The sequence below is a fragment of the Cucurbita moschata genome, unplaced genomic scaffold, assembly GCF_002738365.1.
Source record: "Cucurbita moschata cultivar Rifu unplaced genomic scaffold, Cmos_1.0 Cmo_Scf00030, whole genome shotgun sequence".
Taxonomy (NCBI): Eukaryota; Viridiplantae; Streptophyta; class Magnoliopsida; order Cucurbitales; family Cucurbitaceae; genus Cucurbita; species Cucurbita moschata.
In genome coordinates, this window is record NW_019268546.1 from 1,774,935 (window position 1) to 1,800,507 (window position 25,573).

The window sequence follows — 25,573 nt, forward strand, 5'->3', positions numbered from 1 at the left end:
TAGTTAAGAGTATACATCTTATTTAGTTGATAGTTTTTGTGTTCAACATGTGAGAGATAGATTAAGATATCTGACCTCTTAGTTGAGAGTATATATCTTATCTAGTTGAACTATACTCGGCAAAGAGAGATTCAAATATCTGACCTCTTAGTTGAGAGTATATATCTTATCTAGTTGAACTATACTCGGCAAAGAGAGATTCAAATATCTGACCTCTTAGTTGAGAGTATATATCTTATCTAGTTGAACTATACTCGGCAAAGAGAAATTCAAATATCTGACCTCTTACTTGAGAGTATATATCTTATCTAGTTGAGCTATACTCGGCAAAGAGAGATTCAAAATATCTAACCTCTTAGTTGAGAGTATATATCTTATCTAATTGAACTATGTTCGACTTATTTTGTCGTAACATAGTTATAGTCCAACTTCTCAATATCTTTGTCATATTGTTCTGTCCCGGATGTCTATCAGTATATATCAAGTTTCTCTCTCTCTTAATGGTAGGAATTGGAAAGAGGATATCATTTGTCACTAGAATGGACCCCGATTTTTCGCTAGGATATGGTCCCTTCTCAGAAAAGAGAGTGCTATCCTTTTCCTCTCTCTGCCCCATATTAGAAGGAACTGGAGTGATAGGAATGTCATTAGGATGGTCCCTTCTAAATCAATAAATAATTGCAATAGATACCCGTTGAGATGTTTGTCCCTATTAATGTTGGTAACTCTACATATTTACTCATTTCCATTTTCCAACTCATCAAACTTGACCTGTGCAGCTACCGATCTGGCAGTTTGCTTTCATTGATAAACATTATGAGATTCTGAGATTCCCTTCTTTCATCCATCATATTCATCATCTTTAAATTTATAGGTATTCATTTGAGACTTGAAACTGACAGATCAGAGCGAGATGGAGAGAAAAAAAAAAGTTCTGCTCAGTAGTTCTTCACTGTTCATATGCACATAACAAAGCTGAGAGCTTTCACTTGTTTTAGATCAGCTTCTTAGTTTTAGGCAGCAGTTTCTTCCCTCAATTCAGCCACATCTATCTCTTCAATGCATTTCTCAGGAATCCCAGTTTCCATTCTTGTGTTCTTTCATCCAAAATGCCTCGTGTTCACCTGCCTTAATATCGTCCTGGCTGCTTGTTTCCATGGTTGTCTCCACCATCGACACAGTTGACTGTGCTTTAAGTTGCTCGGATGCAACCGAAGAGCTCAGTAGCCTGCTATGACATCGCTAAGTTAGACGAGAACATGAAACAAAACCTACCTTATAAAGTAAAGACGATTTCCAGTAACTTCTGCAGGTTTTCTAGACCTGGGTTTTAAAGGAAAGTTGAAGTGCTTGAAGGAGTGTGAATTCTTTTAGTTTGAACAAGTTATTGTGAGGGCTGAGAATACTAAGACCTTTATATTGATTTGGAAGGATAAATACTGTTGCAAATTGGAATTTTATTATGAATAGAAGCCCCACTCGATATGGAAATCACCTCAAGGGAAAGTATGGAACGGATTACCTTGATGATTAAGATCAAGAGTAAAGAAAACTCGTAATTCGAATCACTCCACAAGAGGTTTGATTAATACCACTTGAATGACACTCTAGCATGCAAGTTCTAAACACAAGAATCTAGCATGCAAGTTCTAAACACACAAGAATTTGCAAAGAAAAACTCATCTCTAAACAAAGCTAAAATAGAAATAAAATCTGATGTCTCTGATCAAAGAAAAGAAGGTTTTATATAGCCTTTACCACCTTAACCTATGTACCTTAACCTATGTGATACATAACTCTCCCCATTTTAAAATGGCTAGTTAACGGTGGAATATGGTAACCTAAGTGGGTTACAATATAATCTTAACTCCTATATTTAAAACTATGACAAACAAACAAATAATTAAATTATAATTAAATAGTGCAATGAAGGTAATGTGTTTACTAGTCATCCTTGAACTAGTTTCATAAATTTAGCTGAGCAACTTGCAATTTAAAGTGCATTTAATTCATCTCTTTCTAGAAACTCAACTTTGCATAAATATAAGAGAGATCTCTAACGTTTTCTAGAATTTCTTTGGATGAGCTCACCATAGCTTGAATATAAGTGTATAAGATTTGTTGTAGCTTCTTGGCTCTCATCCTTGTAATTGGACCTTGAGGTATAGAAATTACTTGGTCGTGGTTCATATCACCACTACTACTAGTTTTCTGATTATATTATTTTAATATCAATATGCTTATAACTTAACTTAGATGAACTTAAAAATGAATAAAATTAAAATTAATTAATTAATGAATTTTATGATTAAAAAAGAAAGCATAATGTGTTCATACTCTCATAAATTATCATCTTTATTTATTCTCTACTTAGGTGAATTGTAAGTCAATTCTTTCGTCCAGTCTCTGTTGAGAAGAATCACATGCGAAAAAAAAAAAACACTTCAAAAACTTTAAAGATTCTAAAGTAATTTTTATGCTATGATTGAAATAATGTATAGCAAGTGGTTTAGAGTTTGTTTGGTTCTAACTTTTGGAGCATTATTATGAAAAAAATATATATTTTAATAAAATTTGGAGTGCTTGGTAACTAGTCTTAAAAAAAATATTTTTGAATTTTACAAATACTTTTAAAATTAAAAATTTTAATAATCTTAAATTAAAAAAAAAAACAAATTCTAAAAAATACTTTTAACATGGGATGGATCGAATAGAAATGGTTAGAACTATCATAAAAAAATACTCTTAACTTATACCCTTCAAACTTTAAAATTCCATAAGATTTTTAAAAAAAAAAAAAAAAAATCTTATATCTATATATGGATGAGAACTTTCATCATCGGTATATTATCGGCAAACCTTTTAATATTACTTTAAAAAGTTGGTGAGTATATATATATATTTTTTTTGAAACTCACGTTAAAGGTATTTTTGAATATTTTTTTAAACAAGTTTAAAGGCCTTTTTAAGTTTTTAAGGAAGTTTAAAGATATTTTTTTAAGTTTTTTTTTATTTTTTATTTTTTAATTGAGGGTATTAAAAGAAAATTTTGAAAATTAAAGGGTGTTTTTAAACATTTTTTTAAAGTTAAAAAGGATATTTTTTAAATTATTTTAAAAGTTCAAAATTATTTTTTATTATATTAATAATTTCCTTCCAAAAGAAAATATAAAGGTACTTTGACTTTTTTTTTTTTAGTTAAGATATTTTTTTTTATTTGAACTTTTTGAAAGTTTATATTTTTTAAATTATTTTAAAATTTTTAAGAATATTATTAAAACGCTTGAAAATTTATGGATATTTAAAAAAAAAAAGTGTAAAGTTCAAAAATATTATTATCAATTTAGTCTAAAAAATAAATAAATTATTTTTTTAGTGAAACACTAAAAATCAAAATTTTTGAAAAAATGTTTTTAGATGTTGCAAGCCCTTCTCAAATTTTCACGATATATAAAAAATGTCTAAAATACCCTTCACTTTCACATTCACTTCATTTTTCTTATTTTTAGTTTTTCAATTATTTCAAAAAAAAAAGCAAGAAAATATTCACTTCAATCATTTTCTCACCCTCAAAAATTATATAAAGAATTTTAAAAAGAATCAAACCAAAGTTTTAGGATATTTCAATTTTAAGAAAAAAAAAAAAAGAACTTAGGGTTACCAAACATAACAAAGCAAATTAGAGATGTTTAATGATTAAAATTGAAAAGGAAAGCATTGGCAACTATATTACCTTAAAAGGAATAAATTAAAGATTTTTCAATGATTAATTAACACCTCTACCTACCATTGTTTATTTAGTAATTCATTAGTTTTGTTTTGAATTCAATAAAGGTGGGCAGTACTTTTCAATTCAATAATGGAGGGAATTTTTTTATTGTGAGAGGAGAACAAACGTGTTTTATTTGTTGAATTATATTTGAATCGATTCGAAAAATAATGTCTGGAGTACTTCAGTACCTATAATTATAAGAATTGACTTCATCTCAAACTATTTATAAAGTTTTGTCCTCCATGAATAATAATACATAAGAATCTGTCTTCGTAGAACAAACTGTACAGATGTGAGTGTTAGATGAACACTACCTTCCATAATGGTATGATATTGTCTACTTTGAGCATAGGCTCTCATGGCTTTGCTTTGGGTTTCCCTAAAAAGGTCTCATACCAATAGAGAGAGAGTACTCCTTAATTACAAACCCATGATCATTCTCTAAATTAGTCGATGTGAGACTTTCATATCTAATAAAATATGTGAAATCCCACATCGATGGAAGAAAAAAATGAAGCATTCCTTATAAAAAAGTTTAGAGCTTAGGGTTTAACTTGTTACAAATAGTATCAGAGCCAGACACCAAACAGTGTCATTGAGGACATTGAGCTCCTAAAGGGGTGGATTTTGAGATACTACATCGATTGAAGAGGGGAACAAAACATTCTTTTTAAGGGAGTGAAAACCTCTCCTTAGCAGACGTGTTTTAAAATCGTGAGACTAACTTTCATTCTTCGAAAAAAAAAAAAAATCAGAGTTTAGAAAATATAAAACACATGAAGAACAGTAATTTGGTAGGCAATCGCCGTCGATGATGGAAAGCATGTACAGGCCAGGTGTTAGCTCTATTTCCATAGCATAAAAGAATAAACTATTTTTTAACCATCCCCTCCTCATTTTCCACGTTTTCATTTTACAACAAAGCCCACAGCTTTTGCTCTGTTCTGTTCTGTACCAAACCAAAAAAAAAAAACATCATGGTGGAAACCAGATGTCGGGTTGTGAAACCACGTCGTTTTATATTTCTTATTGTTTTCTGCATCACTCTGTCCCCTTTACTCTCCTTTTCTTTTCTGTGGGCATTCATATTTTTCTATATATCCGCCATATGCAAATCCTTCACATCCTCACACCATCTTCCCCTGATTCTACCCTCTACAAATGCTTCCCAAATTGGGGAGACCCTTTAGAATGAAGGAGAGAAATGGTAAGCTAAGAGAAACTGACAATAATCCCAGAAATTCGAAGGCTGTTGGGTTAGGAATCCTTGTTCATCGCTCACCACAACCAAATCTCCTGCTTAAACACTCCACAAAACTTGCTTCTTCCACTCAAATCATTTCCAACAATTCATGTTTTCTCAAAACATGTCTTCTTTGCCACAAGAATCTGGACCCCCACGAAGATATTTACATGTACAGGTACTCAATTTTTGATCTAAATGCCTTAGTTTTTGCTAATTTCTTTAGATTTTTCCTAGGAAATATGTCATTTCTTTATACTGGTTCAGTTTATTGATGGGTATTTGGTGGTGTTCATAGGGGTGATCAAGGTTATTGCAGCATAAAGTGTAGAAACCAGCAGATTGAAAATGATGAAAGGAGAGAATTAGAAGATTCTACCAGGAAAATACTTGAATCTTTCAGACAATGTCATAAAAATGAACCAATTGAAACTCACCTTCTCTTAGAGGATCTCCAGCGCCAACATAACCGCCTTCCTGTTTCATAGTCTTATTGTCTCTTCCACCTGCTTCATGTTTCAGAAAATGTAAATTAAAATGGACATTAGCATTTAGCAATAAAAGAAAACAAGAGAAGTTGGATCTTTGTTGTCTTTGTATTCATTGCCAGATCGATGTTGTATCAGAAAAGGAAAAGGGTGTAAGATTTGAAGCTCTTTTGGATAATTTAATTTTTGGTTGTGATGAACTGATGATTATGTAAGGCTGAAAAAACATATGAAAGAGATAAGATATGAAGGGTTGCTACAATAGCTGAGCTAAATGAAGTCAAATGTTTATGAATGCATGAACTGGAGAAGTTGATCTTAACATATGCTTAAAACTTATTGCATGGTTCAGTAACATGGTCTGGGTTTCGACTGGATTACCTTGGACAATTTCATCTGGTTTATTTGTTTGTGGGTCATCGTTTTCTAGTGCAATAGACGTGGGATACGTCTATCTTTAAAAGGGAGGAGAGGAGTACCGGAGTACAGTGTAACCACTTAAGCCCACCGCTAGCAGATATTGTTCTCTTTGAGTTTTCCATTCAAGGTTTTTAAAACGCGTCTGCTAAGAAGAAGTTTTCACATCCTCATAAAAAATGTTTCATCCCCTCTCCAACTAACGTGGGATCTCACAATCCACCCCTTTAGGAACCCAGTGTTCTTGTTGGCACTCGTTCCTCTTTCTAATTGACGTGGGATCTCACAATCCATCTCCTTTCAGGCTTAGCGTCCTCGTTGGCACTTGTTTCTCTCTTCAATCGATGTGAAATCTCACAATCCACCCCCTTGGGGCCCAATATCCTTCCTGGCACACCGCACGGTGTTCACCCTCCTTCGGGGCTCAACGTCCTCTCTGGTACACTGCTTGATGTCCATTTACAATAGCCCAAACTCACCACTAACAGATATTGTACTTTTTGGGCTCTCTTTCAAGCTTTTCTCAAAGTTTTTAAAACGGGTATGCTAGGGAGAGGTTTCTACACTCTTATAAACAACGATTCCCCTCTACAACCGACGTGAGATCTCACAATGTACCTTCGATTATTGCTGGCTGAGTTACAGCTCATGTTGATAATATCATCAGAAGAAGCCTGTGTACTTATGTGCGTATGTAAATATATTGTCTGGTCGAGTAACCAATGGCATAGAAGTGTACCTTAGCCTGCAACTTTTCCGCGAGATCTAAATGTGACAGACCAACCACCTCTTGCCAAGTGTTCCATACATATGCACTAATTTGTAGAATCTTGGCGCATGTGAATCAGTCCATGTACGGTCACATTAGCTATGAATGGTATAAATTGAGATGGGATTTGAAGAAAAAAGAAGTTTTTGATACTGGCTCTTTGAAACAGGGCAAAAGAAGATGCCTTCAGCTAAGTCCCAAGAGGAACCACTGCCTCCTCCTGTTTCTGCACCTTGAAAGAGAGCAAACCAAGATGCTTATGCACTATTTTATTCAAGCAATTTACTGAAATAACAAACACCAAATAAAAATACTGCTAGATATACTAGTATTGCAATCCCCTGTTGGAGTGTTCCTGAAGATAAAAGTAAGAGGATTATCCAAAGGATCATCAGAGATATCCCATTCCACAATTTCATGAACAAATAAAGCTATTGTTCAGAGTTGCTCCATTTTGTATGACAATGACAATGGAGATTATGTTAGGATCGCACATCAACACACACTTAATCTAGATGAACATAAAGAACAAGAGAGAAATACAAAGAAGAATATTGGTTAAAAGGTTTATATTGATGATTTCATGTATGTACTAATAGAATATAGAAAATAGAGAAAGTACATCTTCAAAATATTGTCTAATGGATATATATAGTTTCAATTTACTATAGGTTTAACAAATATAACCACATATTATATATAAATATCTACCATATATATTTCTACGATTACGTGTAAATTGAGTTGATAAAGATTTTGAAACTTATCTGAAGCATGGGATAGTTCATCTATTCGACCTGAAAATTTAGATTGATTTCTACTTAATTTTATGGCTGCAGCATTTGTCTAATCTTCTTGAACCCAAAGTTGCGCCAAAATACTTGTTTCCTTCACAGCCTGTACAGGGAGGTAAGCCGCTTTCTCTCAGTTAGAATCATGGATTTAGAGTGTACTGGACACTAGTTGGACTATTCCAGAATGGATGCTGCTGATCAGGTGGTTTCAAGAGGTGGGTTTTGTGTTGGAAATGGCATTAACTCAATGACGTGCAACCATAACATGACCTATAAAATGTCCGCACGGCTTTCTGTTAGAAATCACGAACCTTCACAATAGTATGATATTGTCCACTTTGAGCATAAGCTCTCATGGCCTTACTTTTGGTTTCTCCAAAAGACCTCATACCAGTGGAGATGTATTCCTTACTTATAAACTCACGATGATTCCCTTAGCTGATGTGAGACTCCTCTCCCAACCCTCCTCAACAATCCTCCTCTCGAATAAAGTACATCGTAGAGCTTCCCTTGAGGCCTATGGAGCCCTCGAATAGTCTACCCTCAGTTGAGACTCGACTCCTTCTCTAGAGCCATCGAACAAAGTACACCATTTGCTCGATGCTTGAGTTACTTTTGACTACACCTTCGAAGCTCACAACTTCTTTGAAGGGCATGACTCTGATACCATGTTAGGAATCACGAACCTCCACGATGGTATGATATTGTCCACTTTGAACAGAAGCTCTCATGGCTTTGCTTTTGGTTCTCCTAAAAGGCCTCATACCAATAGAGATGTATTCCTTACTTATAAGCCCATGATCAACCCTTAATTAGCCGATATGGGACCTCTCCCAACAATTCTCAACACTTTCATGTCTAACAACACAATCCTAGTGTAACTGTTTATTCTTGAATATCTAGAATGTTGTATATGCATAAACAAATAATGGGAACGTTGTTTCTTGATGCTCATAAGAAGAGTAAAAGATAGCTCAGGTGATATAAAATGACAACTAGTTCTCCTGCAGGGTGCTGGAAACACGCTTAAAAGGCATTACGGGACTTATCTTCTGGCACATGAAAATGTTGGTGAATGTTGCCTGTTTCGACACAGGTTTGTACACTCCCATTCCCTTCTCTTCTGAAATATTTACTTTTTTCCATTTTTGAAGCGACAAATATCTCCTTGGTTGATGGCTAACTTAGATTTTATATAGAAGCTGATGAATTGGACGATCCACTTGAACTTGCAACATTTAAGCTCACAAGGAAAATAAACCAAAAAAATTGATCAAATAACAGAATTATAGAACATATGACTCATAAATTAACACCATAAATATAGATGTCCCACACACAAGAGGCAAGAACAACAAGAACAGAAAGAGCAAGCTTGATCTTAGCAAACAATAGGTCCACTGCTTAAATGATACTGCTGTAGCCTTCATGGATGCATTAAATGCATCGCTCTTTTTAGACAAACCTCAATTTATTTGTAAACTAAAATGCATTACTCTTTAAAAATGGAAAGTTCTTTCAGTTGAATTCAATTGAATAAATCTAAAAGATTAGGGGACAATAATGCTGGAAGCGTTGAGCTAAAACGTTCCTTTCATTTCACAGGGGATAAGAGTGATGAAACAAAAGGAAAAAGGCTTTGAAATGCACACCTCAAAGAGTCAAGAGGCCCCATTCTTTAACACTTTCTTACCAAGTCTAATTATGACAACCCCAATAATTGCATGCTAAACTGGACTGGTTGCCCTTTCTTTTTCCATTTTCCCCCTAAGCAATATGATTTTAATTTAATAGTTGGGGAAAATACTATTTAAGTCAGGGCTGTCAATGAACTTCTATTTTATTTTTGAACTACTTTCCAGCTATCAACTTTTTTGTGGAAAAAAAAAAGGGCAAATGTGTAGGTAGTCATACCTTCATGGATTTATAAGTAAGAAATACTATTTTTATTGGTATGAGGCTTTTTGGGAAAACCAAAAGCAAAACTATGAGAGCTTATGTCCAAAGTGGACAAAGGAGGTCGTGATTCCTAACATGGTATTAGAGGCATGTCTTTAACGTAACCATGTTAATAGAATCCTCAAATGTCAAACAAAGATTGCAAGTCTCGAACGTGTAGTAAAAAATGACTCAAGCGCCAAATAAAAAGTGTATTTTGTTCGAGGGCTCCAGAGGAGTCAAACCTCGATTAAGGGGAGATTGTTCGAACGCTCCATAGGCCTTAAGGAAGACTCTATGGTGCATTTTGTTCGAAGGGAGGATTGTTGAAGAATGTTGGAAACAAGGGTCCCAGAGGAAAAGATAATGGGTTTACTATAAGTAAAGAATACTATCTTCATTGGTACGAGGTCTTTCAGAGAAACCAAAAGCAAAATCATAAGAACTTATACTCAAAGTAGACAATATCATATCATTATAGTGATTCGTGATTCCTAATACCAAACTTACCCTTTCATCAAAATTGAATTACATAGAAAGTGTATTGGTCAAATGAAAGCATTAAGGCAAGACAGGTTAGGGACGTGGTGGGAAAATCTAAAAAAAGGTGATGCTTTAATGAAATTTACTTTGGTGGTTTGAAATTTCTTTGAATCACCGACGGATATTGAGGATTGGATTGTCCACCTCAAACCAGTGGCCTTGTCTGTCTGGCTTTATTGGTGTGTTGTTGACCTCTTCCTCTGACTTCATGCTTTACCAAACTTTTACTTGCTAAATGCTAATTTAACCTTTATTTATTACTATAAAGTGAATGCTATCACTGCCGCTTCTCCCTTTGTCCCTTCTCTCTACTGAAAGGGAATTACTTGTTTCAAATATGAACAGAAGAGAGCCTTTCATGGTCCTGCTTCAAGCTAAATTCACAGACAGAGTGAAAAAAGAGAGAGTTTAAGTGTGAAATCCCACATCGGTTAAGTTGTCGAACTATTCTTTATAAGGATGTGAAAATCTCTTCCTAGTAGACGTGTTTTAAAAATCTTGAGGACAATATATGCTAGCGGTGGACTTGAACCGTTACAAATGGTAAAAGAACTAGACACTAGGTAATGTGTCAGCAAAGAAGCTGAGCTCGAAGGAGTGTGGATACGAGATGGTGTGTTAGCAAGGACATTGGACCTTGAAGAGGAGTAAATTAAGGATCTCACATCGATTGAATTTTGAAGAGGGTGGATTGTGAGATTCCACGTTGATTGGAGAGGAGAACAAAGCATTCTTTATAAGGATATAGAAACTCCTCATTAATAGACACGTTTAGGCTATTACATTAAATTTGTACTCGTACTCGTTGAGTTGGTGAGATGGTGAGAGTTCCCACCACCAATTTCAGAGGGCTTGAATTGAGATGCTGAAATATTGGAAGCGGAGGAGGGAGGAGAGACATCATAAGCAGAGATTCAAAGAAGAATGATGGCTCTGGGATGGGTCCAGTTTTTGTTTCTGATGACAATATGGCCCACACCTTCATTACAATGAACCACACTGTCCTTCCTTCCATGCGCAATTTTTTCACCTTACGTTGGGCTCCACCTCACACACAATCTAACCAAATTATACAGCAGCTTTCAATCCAAGTACTGTTCATCTCATAATTTTACACACAAAACAAAATTTGACTAACAACAAATATTTCTTGCCCCCACTATAAATCAAATCAGCTTCCATTCTAAATGATTTATGTTCATATAATCCTATAGATATTATCAATCCCATTCAGAAATGTTGGTGGGTTATTCCACCAGATCGTAACAGTACTAGATCTTCCAGTTATGTTATAAATGAGTTAGGTATTTTATAATAATTATAACATAGTTTAACTAGTTAAGAGATATGTGATCGATCATGAATGTCTGGAGATATGTCATCGATCATGAAATGTTGGTGGGTTATTCCACCAGATCGTAACAGTACTAGATCTTCTAGTTATGTTATAAATGAGTTAGGTATTTTATAATAATTATAACATAGTTTAACTAGTTAAGAGATATGTCATCGATCATGAATGTCTCGACTTATTTGGTGAACTCGAAAACAATATTAATAATACATATTCTATAGTTATTGTGATAAATATATCCATTTAAATATGAAGGCTTTGGAGTCTTTCCTCCCCTCATTGAATGCGTCCAATCAAATTCACTAAATTCTCACTAAATTCACTAGTGAGAGATACATCTTAAGAGGGTTACTGAAGATTAGCGGCCTTTGATACTAAAACCTAAGTTTGGTTTTAAATAACACATTGGAATATGTTAAGAACCACGAACTTTCACAATGGTATGAGATTGTTCACTTTGAACATAAACTCTAGTGGCTTTATTTATTTATTTTTTCTCCAAAATGCCTTGTACCAATGGAGATGTGTTCCTTACTTATAAACACTTGATCAATCCCTTTATTAGTCGATGTAGGACTCCTCTTCCAACAATCTATTAGGAATCACGACCTTCCACAATGATATGATATTGTCCACTTTGAGCATAAATTCCCGTGGCTTTGCTTTTGGCTTCCACAAAAGGCCTCATGCCAATGGAGATGTATTCCTTACTTATAAACTCATGTCATTCATGATCATTCCCTAAATTAGCCAACGTGGGACTCCATCCCAATAATTCTCAACAGAATGCACCATTTTTTATCATGTGCAAACATTAGGTGACTTGGTTGCGTGTCGTACATCAAGATGAAATTATCATGTTCAAATCATACAAGGACTTACCTATTGAAGAGGGTTGGTGGGGTGGTTAAGGAGGAGAATTAATGCAAATGCATTATCGCTTGAAGGGTTGGATTTCTTGAGCTTCAAAGGAACTTAGTATGAACAAGGTAGAGTCTGGATGTACCTCCAAATGTGTGGTCCTAAGTGATACACAAAAATAATTAAACTTTCGCCTATTTATGGCCATGTGGCCTCAAAATAATAGATCTTTAATGGAGGTCTCTGAACTAAAATCTTAACTCTTCAACTGTAATCATCATAATCACACTTCCTCAACTAATTCACTTATTGAAGACAAATTAATTAGGGTATTAATAAGATATTTAATATTACGCACATGTTGGTTATCTCGGACAGCTAAAGATTTGTGGGGCAGCCTTCATTCTTGTGTCCATTAACATTGAATTTCCTTCACAACTTCTCTGGTCTTATCCAACCAATTCGTTTCTCCAATATTTATTTTATACTTCAACACCATCCAACTAGATCAACTAGTTAAAATCATGTCGTAAACTAAGGTCTATATCTTCATCTTACGTTTTTTAAAACTAAAGAAAAAATAGTTTTTAAAAATATTTTTTTATTTTTGGAATTTAAAGAGAGAAAAACTATAATAAAAGAAAAAAAAAATGAAGAAACAAGAATCATATATTTTAATTATTTAAAAAAATTTAAATTTAATCCTCTATGTTCTAAAATTTTCAAATATTATTCTAACATTTTTCAACACAAAATTTACATTACTTTTAACTAAACGAGTCAATCAAAATTTTAAAAAAATAAAATAAAATACTGAGAATGAAATATATTTTTAATTATTTTCACCTATTTTCAAATATCCAAATTTAGTTTTTAATAAAAAATTTCAAACACACGAGGAACATATTCGGAAAATTTGTAGAAAAAAATTAATAGATTAACTTTTTTAATGTTGATAAAAATTTTAAGTTTTATTGAAAATATAGAGACCAAATTTAAATTTTTAAAAACACAAAAACTAAAATAGAATTAACTTAAAATCTATTAAAATCTATTTAAACACAGTTAGTTAGAAACATTTAATGGAGGAAATATTTCTCTAAATTTCTATCAACTCACTAAATCTCACTCCATTACCATTTACTTTTAATATTAATCATCAACCAAAGTATAATGGAAAATTGACATGGTTTCTTTTAAACTTGTTTAATGATTAGTTTTATTTAACTTAAAAAAAAAAAGCTTTCTAAACTTTAAACAATTTTGAAAACCCAAAAAATATTATTGAAGGTTATATGATATTTTTAAAATTCAAATAGACTTTAAAACATTGTCTTGAAAAATTGATTACGCAAACTAATAGACTTTAAACAAATCAATCTATCATTTTAAAATAGAAAACTAAAAGTTAAAGGCTGTGTTTAATAATCATTTTATTTTTAGTCCACAATTTCTTTTGTCACTTCCCTAATAAATAAATAAATAACTTTAAACCCTTGTTTTATTTAAAATTTTTCAACTAAAAAATCCAAAATATTTATAGGAACAATTTAAAAACAAAATCATCATCAATCCATCACAACATATCAAACACGACAATAAAAAAATTGTTCTAAAATATCTCTAGAGTGTTAGAATTCAAAATTTTAACTTGATGAATAGGGTATGGCTAATGGAATGGATGGGACTTTCTTCCTTTTGACCTCTTTTTTTTTTTTTGCCAACTAAATTTCCCCTAAATTCCAAGGACTAGAAGTCCCAGAGTACTCTTACTTGCAAATTAAATTTATACCAAAAGTTATCTAAAATAAGGAGTCGGAGTCCTTACTCTGCCCCTCGTCAAAGTTCGAACTTTCAGCATTCTACGCGGTTTTATTACTACAACTGTTGCCTCACTCACTCCCACTACAGCTACACTCCACATCCCCACGCATCTCTGCGTGCACTTCCTTTTTAAAGTTTTTCAGTGGCAGTGAGTGACAGCGCGTCGGCAGACCAGTGCCTGACCACCATCACCTCCTCCCTCCTCCATTGCTAAACCCTTCATTTCTCTCCTCTTTCTTTCTCTCTCTGTTCTCTCTCTGTTCTCTCCCATGGCTGCTGCTCTTCTTCGAGCACTCGTCCTCTTCTCTCTCCTTCTCCCACTTTATTCTTCTTCTTCTTCCGCCGATGCTTCCAAGAAAACTTTCATTGTGCAGGTTCATGGAGATTCCAAGCCTTCCATTTTTCCAACTCACAAGCACTGGTACGAGTCATCTCTAGCCTCCATCACTTCCAATAAGGCTACAGATGCTACTTCATCTTCTTCCAATGGACCCATCCTTCACACTTACGAAAATGTCTTCCATGGCTTCTCTGCAAAGCTCTCACCTTCTGAGGTTGAGAAGCTTCAAACCCTCCCTCACATCGCCTCCATCATCCCCGAACAGGTTCGCCATCCTCATACAACTCGTTCCCCTGAGTTCCTTGGCCTCAAGACTACCGATAGTGCTGGCTTGCTCAAAGAGTCCGACTTTGGATCTGACCTTGTGATCGGAGTTATCGATACGGGTATCTGGCCGGAGAGGCAGAGTTTCAACGACCGCGATCTGGGTCCTATTCCTTCCAAATGGAAAGGGCAGTGTGTTGCGGCTAAGGACTTTCCAGCCACTTCTTGCAACCGTAAACTTATTGGGGCTCGATTCTTCTGCAGTGGGTACGAGGCCACCAATGGAAAGATGAACGAGACCTCTGAGTACCGCTCGCCTCGAGATTCCGATGGCCATGGTACTCATACAGCATCCATTGCTGCAGGCCGTTATGTGTTTCCAGCTTCAACTTTAGGCTATGCTCGGGGTAAAGCGGCCGGAATGGCTCCTAAGGCTCGTCTTGCTGCCTATAAAGTCTGCTGGAACGCCGGCTGCTACGACTCTGACATTCTTGCTGCGTTTGATGCTGCCGTTTCCGATGGTGTCGATGTTGTATCACTCAGCGTCGGCGGTGTGGTTGTGCCGTACTATCTCGATGCCATCGCTATAGGGGCTTTTAGAGCGGTGGCAGCCGGCGTTTTTGTCTCGGCATCAGCCGGTAACGGTGGTCCAGGTGGGCTAACTGTGACTAATGTAGCACCATGGGTTACAACAGTAGGAGCTGGAACCATGGATAGGGATTTTCCTGCTGATGTTAAATTGGGAAATGGAAGGATTATACTTGGTACCAGTGTCTACGGCGGACCGGCTTTGGTTCCGGGTCGTTTGTATCCTCTTATTTATGCAGGAACCGAAGGCGGGGATGGGTATTCTTCGTCTCTATGCTTAGAAGGTTCATTAAACCCCAATTCGGTGAACGGAAAGATAGTACTTTGTGATAGGGGCATCAATTCAAGAGCTGCTAAAGGTGAGGTGGTGAAGAAGGCTGGAGGATTGGGAATGATTTTAGCTAATGGGGTCTTTGACGGCGAGGGTTTAGTAGCTGACTGCCACGTACTACCTGCCACCGCCGTCGGTGCAACCGGCGGCGACGAGATTCGTAAGTACATTGCAGAAGCAGTGAAGTCTCAGTCACCGCCAACCGCAACAATTTTGTTCAAGGGAACTCGGCTTGGGGTCAGGCCAGCACCGGTTGTTGCTTCCTTTTCAGCTCGAGGTCCTAATCCAGAGTCCCCTGAAATCGTAAAGCCTGATGTGATTGCGCCTGGTTTGAACATTCTTGCTGCTTGGCCTGATAAAATTGGGCCTTCTGGAATTCCTACTGACAAGCGTGCCATAGAGTTCAACATACTTTCGGGCACGTCCATGGCCTGTCCTCATGTCTCTGGCTTGGCTGCTCTACTTAAGGCCGCACACCCAGGATGGAGTCCAGCAGCTATAAAATCAGCCCTAATGACCACTGCCTATACTTTGGACAACCGGGGTGAGACAATGTTGGACGAATCTTCAGGTAATACGTCCACGGTCTTGGACTTTGGAGCTGGTCATGTTCACCCACAAAAGGCAATGGACCCTGGTTTAATCTATGACCTGAACACATATGATTATGTTGATTTCTTGTGTAATTCCAACTACACCGCTAAGAATATCCAAGTAATTACGGGGAAGATAGCAGATTGTAGCGGGGCAAAAAGGGCTGGCCATACTGGAAATTTGAATTACCCTTCATTGTCTGTGGTGTTTCAACAATATGGTAAGCATAAGATGTCTACACATTTCATAAGAACTGTGACCAACGTTGGGGACGCCAATTCAATCTATAAGGTAACAATAAAGCCACCAAGTGGAATTTCAGTGACAGTGGAGCCAGAAAGGCTGGCGTTTAGAAGGGTTGGGCAAAAGTTGAGCTTTTTGGTTAGGGTCCAAGCAATGGCTGTTAAACTTTCCGCTGGAAGCTCTAGCATGAAGAGTGGCTATGTAGTTTGGACTGATGGAAAGCACGTAGTCACCAGTACTTTGGTTGTCACCATGCAGCAACCTCTGCAGTAGGATTCCATAATTTTGCTCTTTCCAACTACCTAGTTTTCTTCTCTGTATGTACAATGGAAATGCTTTTCCTCTCTTCTTTTCTCTTAATATTTTTTGCTCTTTTTAAGTTTTCAATATCAGAAAACTGGTGGGGTTTGGTTTTGACACACGATTAAGGATGATGAGTATCTTTGGTTGTAAGACTATGGAAGAGTGTTTGTAAAATAGTGTGTTTAGAAGCATAGACCAGAGATCAATGTGAAAAGTCTTTTCCCCGTAATCATGTTTTTCCCCGGAATCATCTTGTCGATTGAATTTCGCTTTCATCTAAAAGAACTGCTTTAAACAGCAAATGTGCTTTTGCTAATCCAATTTTTTAGTCAAAAGAGCATAGGCACACGTATGCTGAAAGCATTAAAAGCTTGTGGGATTCCTTGTAAAGGTGAATGGTCTGTCTAAGTAGCCTCATTTTCTATTGTCTATTTGTAAGCTTGGAGTTCCTTCTCGCATTTCGGTTTTCCCTTTCCTAGTCCAGGAAACTCAAGAATGTATCTCTATATGATCGGTTAGTAATTTAGAATTTTGGATGTCGTTTCTTTTCACATGAATCCAGATTCCAGAGACTGTTTCTATAATAATTAACACGATTCATACGAGATTGACTATGGTGAAGTCTAGTACACTAACCTTTCATTAATCAAGCCTTTTCTCAAGTAAAGTACGCAGATAGAAACAAGTGATCACAAACTGTTTGATGAAATTCCTCTTAGTAAGTTCAAATTGCGAGAGAAGAAAGATACCTGGCGATGGTCCACAGTCAATCATCGGTGTAAAAGGCGGCATAACAGCAGATTATGAACTGGAAAAGAAAGTAAAAACATAAGCTACCGCCATATACCGATTGAATACGAACGAACAAGATGAAAAAATGAGGAACCAATAATTATGAAAAGAAAATCATATTACCTTTCCAGCTATTTGTTGGAATCGAATCCTCGATCGGCATGATCAGTTGTCGTTTCACTGTGAATTGAAATTATGAAAGCAAATTAACAAGAAAACAGCCTCCAATCCATAGCTTCGCTTTATACCCGTGACCATAACAAACGCGTTTTCATGATGATATGTGTCCGATTCTGCGAAACAAAAAGCTCACTCATCGAAAACAAGAAGGAAACATTACCTCTTCTGCAGTCTTCAATCTGAAAAAAAAAAAAAAAAATTCAGAACTGTTCTTTCATCCATTTCCCACCGAGCGATATTTTTCCCTCCATTTCTTCCCCCCTATGAAACCGTCCCAGCAATTTTGTCTCGGCCCGTAATTGGGCCTACGTCAGACGGGCCCATAAATATATTCTAAATGGGCTTTGCGGTCCAATATGAAGCCCAGTAAATGGATTCACTGCTACAGTATCCTGGCCCACAACATGCTTCTGAAAGTTACAAGAATACCCCTAAAGTTGTTCACATGGGCACCTCTCCTAATAAGACAAATTTTTATATGGACAAACCTATTTTTTATTATTATTATTAAATTATAAATTTTGTTAATATATTTTGATCCATAAAAAAAAAATAAAAAAAATAAAAAAAATCAATAAAATAATATTTGTTGACTTGTATATTAGACAATATAAATTTATTTTTTAAAAATTTTATTTCAATTATTTTATTTTAATTTATTTCCTGCAGTCAAATGGTCAACCAATGGGTTAGTTACGAGGAAGTTAAAAAACAGTGACGGGACGGAGCTTCTCGTGATTGGATGGTGACCGAAGGTGGACACTGTCGCTGTCACTTTATCGCGAGAGATTATAATTTTGAAAAGCCCAAGCCCATAATCGAATATTTAATTGTTTTTTTAATATAAATATATTTAGATTTTCTTAATTAAAGTTTTATTAAAATTTGTTGAATTTCTACTTTGTCTTCAGTTAATTTGTACCATTTTGGTATTTTTATTACTTTAATCTTGTAAATTTGAGAAACGATTAAATCAAAATTATAAAATATGTATATATAGTTTTAAATTACTTTTTTTTTTACCTAAAATATAATATATGAAGTATTAATTACTTTGTCGACCATCAAATATGGATCAAACATGTTGATCAATAGGCTCAAACAAATTAAACGGTTGGATGATGAAAGTCCCACATCGACTAATTTAGGAAATGATCATGGGTTTATAATCAAATAATACTCTCTCCATTGGTACGAAGCGTTTTGGGAAAACCCAAAACAAAGCCATGAGAGCTTATTGTGGAGAGTCATGTTGGTCTAACATGGTATCAGAGTCATTCCCTAAACTTAGTGAGAGCTTATACTCAAAGTGGACAATATCATACTATTGTGAAAAGTCGTATTCGTCTAACATAAACTATTCGAACTATAAAGTTCATATATGAGGTCGAGTTAGTAGATAAGTGTTGGATGATAAAAGTCCAGTACGAGGTCTTCTTAGGATCGTCTAACATAAACTATTCGAACTATAAAATTCATATATGAGGTCGAGTTAGTAGATGAGTGTTGGATGATAAAAGTCCAGTACGAGGTCTTCTTAGGAATATATAGTTTTCTCATCTATATCGAATGATTCTAATTTTTTCATAATTTAGTGTTTTGAATATTCATAAATAATAAATTTGAAATTAAGGACAAAATAAAAAATATATTAAAAATGTATTTTCATTTTACTGTTATATCCTCCACCGCCATGAAATATTATCCAAGTCAGAGCTTTGACTTTATGTTTTTATAAATTTATCAATAGTTCATTTCAATTTCGTGATTTGGATAATTATTTATATTAAGAAAAATGAAATTCAGAACCTACATATTTTTATTGATAATTTTTAAAAGATAAAATTCTATTTAATTTTTATTATTAATTATTTTTAAGGCGTGACTTCATTTAAATAATATTAATACTAATTTAAAATGGAGGAAGGAAAATCGGGGTTTGTTGGATTTTGCTGCCTTATTATGACTCATAATTAAATTATAAATAGACAAAAATTAGAATATTCATTTACTCCAAAATTTTTAAGTCAACGACGCGTAGTTTGTTTTTCGTGTAATTTCAACGCCGCTAATTTCAATACAACTATTCAAATTTATACTAATTTCCAGCTCATTTTTAATGTTGAATTTTAAATTTAATATTTATAATTAAAAAAATTAGAATTTAAATTAGTCTTCTTTAATAAATTTTTGATTAAATAGGAAAGTTCTGACTTTTAAATTGAATTATTTTTCCAAATGGTATGAATTAAATATGTAATTATTTATTTATTATTTTTAAAATTTCATTTATTATTAATTTTAAAGGTTGGAAATTCAAAGAGAACATGTCAAGGTATGTTTCTAGTTAAGTCATTGTAACTACGCACATCACTAGTAGATATTGTCCTCTTCAGGCTTTCTCTTAAGGCATTATAAAACGTGCCTGCTAGAGAAGATTTCTACTCCCTTGTAAATGGTGTTTTGTTCTCCTCCCCAACCAATGTGGAACATCACCATCCACCCCCCTTCAAGATCCAGCATCCTCGGGTGTTTTGTTCTCCTCCCCAACTAATGCGGGACATCACAATCCACCCTCTTCAGGGTCCAGCGTCCTCGGGTGTTTTTTTCTCCTCCCCAACCAATGCGAGACATCACAATCCACCCCCTTCAGGGCCCAGCGTCCTCACTGGCATTCGTTCATTTCTCTAATTCGATGTGCGACCACCACCAAATCCACCCCTTTGGGGCCCAACGTCCTTACTGGCATACCGCCTCATGTCTACCCCCTTCGGGGAACAGTAAGAAGGCTAACACATCGTCCGGTGTCTGGCTCTAATACCATTTGTAATAACCCAGATCCACCGCTAGCAGATATTGTCTTCTTTAAGTTTTTTCTTTTGGTTTCCTCTCAAGGCTTTAAATCGCGTATGCTATGTGAAGGTTTCCACTCCCTTGTAAATGGTGTTTTGTTCTCCTCCCCAACCAATGTGAAACATCATCATCCACCTCCCTTCAAGACCCAGCATCCTCGGGTGTTTTGTTCTCCTCCCCAACTAATGCGGGACATCACAATCCACCCTCTTCAGGGTCCAGCGTCCTCGGGTGTTTTTTTCTCCTCCCCAACCAATGTGGGACATCACAATCCACCCCCTTCAGGGCCCAGCGTCCTCACTGGCACTCGTTCATTTCTCCAATTCGATGTGCGACCCCCACCATATCCACCCCTTTGGGGCCCAACGTCCTTACTAGCACACCGCCTCATGTCTACCCCCTTCGCGGAACAGCGAGAAGGCTAACACATCGTCCGGTGTCTGGCTCTAATACCATTTGTAAGAACCCAGATCCACCGTTAGCAGATATTGTCCTCTTTAAGCTTTTTCTTTCGGTTTCCTCTCAAGGCTTTAAATCGCGTATGCTATGTGAAGGTTTCCACTCCCTTGTAAATGGTGTTTTGTTCTCCTCTCAACCAACGTGAGACATCACAGTCTAAAAAAAATGATTAAAATGATTAAAAAAATGTGTTTATTGAGCAACATGAAGAATAATATATTTTATTTTTCAAAGTAAAAAAGAAAATTACAATTTAATTTGAATAAGTAAATGAAAGTTAGGCTGCTCCTTTGAATCCCACAACCCATGAAGTGTACCACATGCAAATGTTTCAAACTGAGAGAAAAACATTATGTGAAATACCCATTTTACCCTCACATATATTTTTAGTATTTAATCTTTTGTTTTTTATTTGATAGAGAATTAAGAAATTTGACCACCTCATCAATTATATATATTTTTAAAGTAATTATATATTTTTATTTTTAAGTATTAATTATGACTAATTTTAATTTATCAAAGGGTCAAATTAATTAAAGTAATTGGAATTGGAAATTTAAATTATTATTAAATAAATTATAATAAGTATTATTATTTTCGTGTATATTATATAATATAGTGATCTGGCCATTTATTAATCATGTAAATTAATATAATAATTAATTATAGAATTTATGGGTAATATTAAATAAGAGATTAAAATATTTATTTTTTAAAAAAAATTAATAACTGAAATAGAAACTGCGGAGTTTATGGACGAGTCAAAATTAAAATTGGAGTAAAAATGTATTTTTCTCTAAAATAAGAAAGAAGTTAAATAATTTCATATTTGGAAAAATAAAAATAAAAATAAAAATAAAAATGAAAATGCTATTTTGTCGTGGAGTCGACTACGTAAAGTATATGACGACATAAAGGTGAGGGGTAAAATGGGGATTTTGCAGTAGATGGGCCCCACGAGTAATGTGCCAACTCTTCCGACTTTCTTACCAAGAAACCTAAGCTTTGATTAAAACCCTAAAATTAATTCACTTCCCGACAACCAATATTCCATTTCATTTCAAAGTTCTTCAAATTTTTCTCTCAGATTTCGGTAAACCATCAATTTTCCCACTCTTTTTCTCTGTCAAAATCTTTTCAGTTCAACTCTTTTCCTTCTTAAATAATGTGTGGAGGTGCTTTAATTTCCGGTTTCATTCCGACGACTCGCTCACGGCGAGTCACCGGTGAACACCTTTGGCCCAATTTGAATAAACCTGGCTTTGGAAATCAGTTGTCGAAGCCGGTTAAGTCCAGTATTGTTGATATTGACGATGATTTCGAGGCCGATTTCCAGCACTTCAAGGACGAATCAGATTTGGAATTGGACGATGGAGAGCTCGTCGATGTCAAACCCTTTGCATTCTCTGCTGGTAGAAATCCTTCCGTTCCTTCTGCTCGTGGTAACTTTCTTTCTCTAATTCGTTTGTTTTTACGCTTTGTCTTCTGGTATTGGTTTTGAGCCTTACTGTTTTTTTTGAAGTTGATCGTTTATCTGATTTCTGTTGAATAAATAGTGGTTTTTGATGCATGGCCTTCGGTTGTTCACTTTCTGTTTCAACATTCTGCTGGTTTGAGGTAGATCTGTTTTGGCCGTCTGGATTTTGGTGGATGTTTAGGATAATATGGTCTTATGTGAGGAAATTTCACTTTCTGATCATTCGGTCTCAAAGTGCAGAAACGAATTCTTTTGAGGAACAAACTGAGATCATTTTATTGATTTAAAAAGAAAAAAAATAAGGACGGGGCACCAGATCCAGCCAATAGCTGTGGATTATCATTTTTATTTGATTGCAATCAAGCTTCTCCCTTCCAATTGAACACATATTGATGAAATTAACACATAATTGAACTTATTATATAATGTTCACTGCTTTTCGAAATTTTTTATGCATTTAATTTTCTATATAAATGAAAATTCGTTTGAGTTGTCAATATTTCTGGATCGGCTAACGTAATTGCTAGACAAGTCGTTGCTTAGTGGTATTCATCTAATTGGTTGGTCATTCATAAAATGCTTGAAACCTAATTCTTGGACTCTCGCTTTATTCTTTCTTTCTATCTTTCTTTCTTTTTTGGTGGTCCTTCCAATTATTCATCTTACTGTAGCTATTGAGTGTTTTGAAAAACGTGAATCATCGGTAAACTTTTCCAAACATTTTCAACATATCTGTCGTTTGTAGTTTCTAGATCCCTTAAATTCTTTTATTTCGTCGTTATAGGAATTGATTCAATTTTGTTAGTATGTTTTTCTCTCCTCCTGATATGTGTATTCTTTCTTCCTCACTGTTTTAATAAGATTTATATACTCTGCAGCCTCAAAATCTGTAGAATTCTCTGGACAAGCTGAAAAATCTGCAAAAAGAAAGCGAAAGAATCAGTACAGGGGAATCCGACAGCGACCATGGGGTAAATGGGCAGCAGAAATTCGTGACCCCCAGAAAGGAGTCCGTGTGTGGCTTGGAACCTTTAATACTGCTGAAGAAGCTGCTCGAGCATATGATGCTGAAGCACGACGAATTCGAGGAAAGAAAGCTAAGGTCAATTTCCCCAATGAAGCTCCACAAACTAGTGGAACGCGTTCAGGAAAAACAAACCATCAAGGTCCACTTGCCAAAACTAGCTTGACAAGGACCCAACCAAATCTAATCCAGAACAATGATTCTGTGAATAGCTCTGATGAAGAATACTATAGAACCATGGGATTCCTGGAGGAAAAACCACTTGCAAATCAACTCGTCAACATGAACTCATTCCATGCCAATGGAGACGTTGCAATAAAAACCAGCCCACCTTCTTCTGATGTTTCCCCCATGTACTTCTATTCAGATCAAGGGAGCAACTCCTTTGATTACTCTGACTTTGGATGGGGAGAGCAGGGTGCAAAAACTCCTGAAATCTCGTCTACTCTTTCAGCTGCCATGGAAAATCAAGAATCTTACTTTGTGGAGTCTGCTTCTCCAAGGAAAAAAGTCAAGTATAGCTCAGAGAATATGGTACCTCAAGGTTCTGAAAAGACCCTATCTGAGGAGCTGTCTTCTTTTGAGTCTGAGATGAAAAATTTCCAGATGCCATATCTTGATGGTGGCTGGGATACATCCATGGATGCCTTCCTGGCTGGAGAGACGGGGAACCAGGATGGCGAAAACTCAGTCGACCTTTGGACTTCTGACGATCTTACAGCAATGATCGGCAGTGTCTTCTAAGCAATTCTTGTCCACCTTGCTAGGTTATGTAAATAAAAGCTACATATTAGTGAGTTCGACATCTTTATCAGTTTCTTCCAAGTCTTCCTGATTTTTTTATAAAACTGCATACTCCTTCAGGATGAATCTCCTTTATTTTGCTTGTTAAAACTTGAAATGTCTCACATTAAAACTCATTGCAGGAACATTTGTCTACCATCTGTCATGGGAATGGACGAGAGAAAGAGATCTGCCTGCATAAGCAATGACCTAACGAACATGGCCATTGGTGTGTATGTTCAATGTGAGGGCACATAGTGACTACTTGGTAGGCTCCTTTTCATGTTTCGAGACCACACTATGGGAAACTCAAAACTAATATATGCTTGTACTGATAAACTATGCTATGGATGTTGAAAACTTGTTGAATCTCAATTCTACCTTTTGTGTTTGTATGAATGATGGATGGTTGTGCCCATTCCCTTACGTCCATATCTCTTCCATATTCCATAATATTCATAAACCGAAACCGAAAAGGTTCTATTTTTGTTTTGTACTAAGGAAATGTGCAATAAAAATGTCTGTTTGGTGCATAAGTTTCTGAATGAAACTTCTCTGACCCAAAGGAAGCCAGCCATAGCTAGAGTTTTAGATCATTTTCATTGTTTCATCTGTGTCAGTAATTGCGAGTATTTTTTTTTTTTTCTTCTTTATAAATGAGTTGCAGCTTGAAAAGCCTGTAAGATTTGTGGAGAAGGGCATGGGGAATTCAGAGGAAAGGCAGTGGACAATCAGTGGCTATGGTTAAGTTCAAAACTCAACAAAGCCAGTGATGTGCCGTTCCTTGAGCATCCCATCCCATCGTTTGGCTTGGCCCTACTCTCCCACTCACGTGCTTTCTTCTGTAAGAGGTACTTCTTCCTATTCTCTAAGCTGTTTGTTCATTGTTGCATGTGATTTGATTCGACCCTTTTCCACTTTGAATATTTTATTAGTTTGCTTTTTCTGTAAAATGCCATAGTTTTTATTTTCAGGGTTTAGATTTTAAAAGAAATGTTTCCTTCAGAGATGATAGGACAATGACATCTCATCCGAAATTCTCTAAATACTTCAAAAGTTGTTTTTGATCTGTCCTTATCCGTTTTGAGATTCAAAATGAACAAGAAGTTGCTCTTTTTTGTCAAAATACCAAAATCACTGCTTTTCTTTTTTTATCAACTTTAATATTCTTATCTTGCGTGATTGAGTTGCTTTCATTATTTCTCTTTTGAAATATGGTTCTTATTGTAATGTTACCAAATTGGTGTTTGCCATTTGTAGATATAGCAACTTTTTTAGAAAAAATTTACAAGTATGGTAGTTCTCTTCAATGATTTTTTCCTTATTTTAAAGAGGGGAG

The 25,573-nt window shown here is 35.5% G+C and overlaps 3 protein-coding genes and 1 long non-coding RNA gene across 5 annotated transcripts; 3 read left to right on the forward strand and 1 right to left on the reverse strand.

Moving 5' to 3' along the window:
• Positions 1-826: 826 nt before the first annotated feature.
• Positions 827-5,526, reverse strand: LOC111464183. Its single transcript, XR_002713999.1, has 2 exons — positions 5,453-5,526; positions 827-1,228 (listed from the first exon to the last, which is right to left on the reverse strand). It is a non-coding gene; the product is annotated as an uncharacterized LOC111464183 (long non-coding RNA).
• On the forward strand, positions 4,510-5,799 carry LOC111464182. Its single transcript, XM_023108269.1, has 2 exons — positions 4,510-5,193; positions 5,314-5,799. The coding sequence occupies exons 1-2, from the start codon at positions 4,934-4,936 to the stop codon at positions 5,501-5,503; spliced, it is 450 nt and encodes a 149-aa protein (XP_022964037.1). The 5' UTR covers positions 4,510-4,933; the 3' UTR covers positions 5,504-5,799.
• Positions 5,800-14,000: 8,201 nt separating this feature from the next.
• Positions 14,001-16,895, forward strand: LOC111464184 (subtilisin-like protease SBT1.5). The gene has a single exon (XM_023108270.1). The coding sequence runs from the start codon at positions 14,273-14,275 to the stop codon at positions 16,634-16,636; it is 2,364 nt and encodes a 787-aa protein (XP_022964038.1). The 5' UTR covers positions 14,001-14,272; the 3' UTR covers positions 16,637-16,895.
• A 5,076-nt stretch (positions 16,896-21,971) lies between these two features.
• On the forward strand, positions 21,972-24,770 carry LOC111464185 (ethylene-responsive transcription factor RAP2-12-like). 2 transcript variants are annotated; one of them, XM_023108271.1, is made up of 3 exons: positions 21,973-22,392; positions 23,306-24,244; positions 24,378-24,770. In XM_023108271.1, exons 1-2 carry the CDS (start codon positions 22,116-22,118, stop codon positions 24,193-24,195), a joined length of 1,167 nt encoding a protein of 388 aa, XP_022964039.1. In that variant the 5' UTR covers positions 21,973-22,115; the 3' UTR covers positions 24,196-24,244; positions 24,378-24,770. The 2 variants fall into 2 exon arrangements, with proteins under 2 accessions (XP_022964040.1, XP_022964039.1); XM_023108272.1 differs by lacking the exon at positions 24,378-24,770 and having other exon boundaries at positions 21,972-22,392; positions 23,306-24,248.
• Positions 24,771-25,573: the final 803 nt, after the last annotated feature.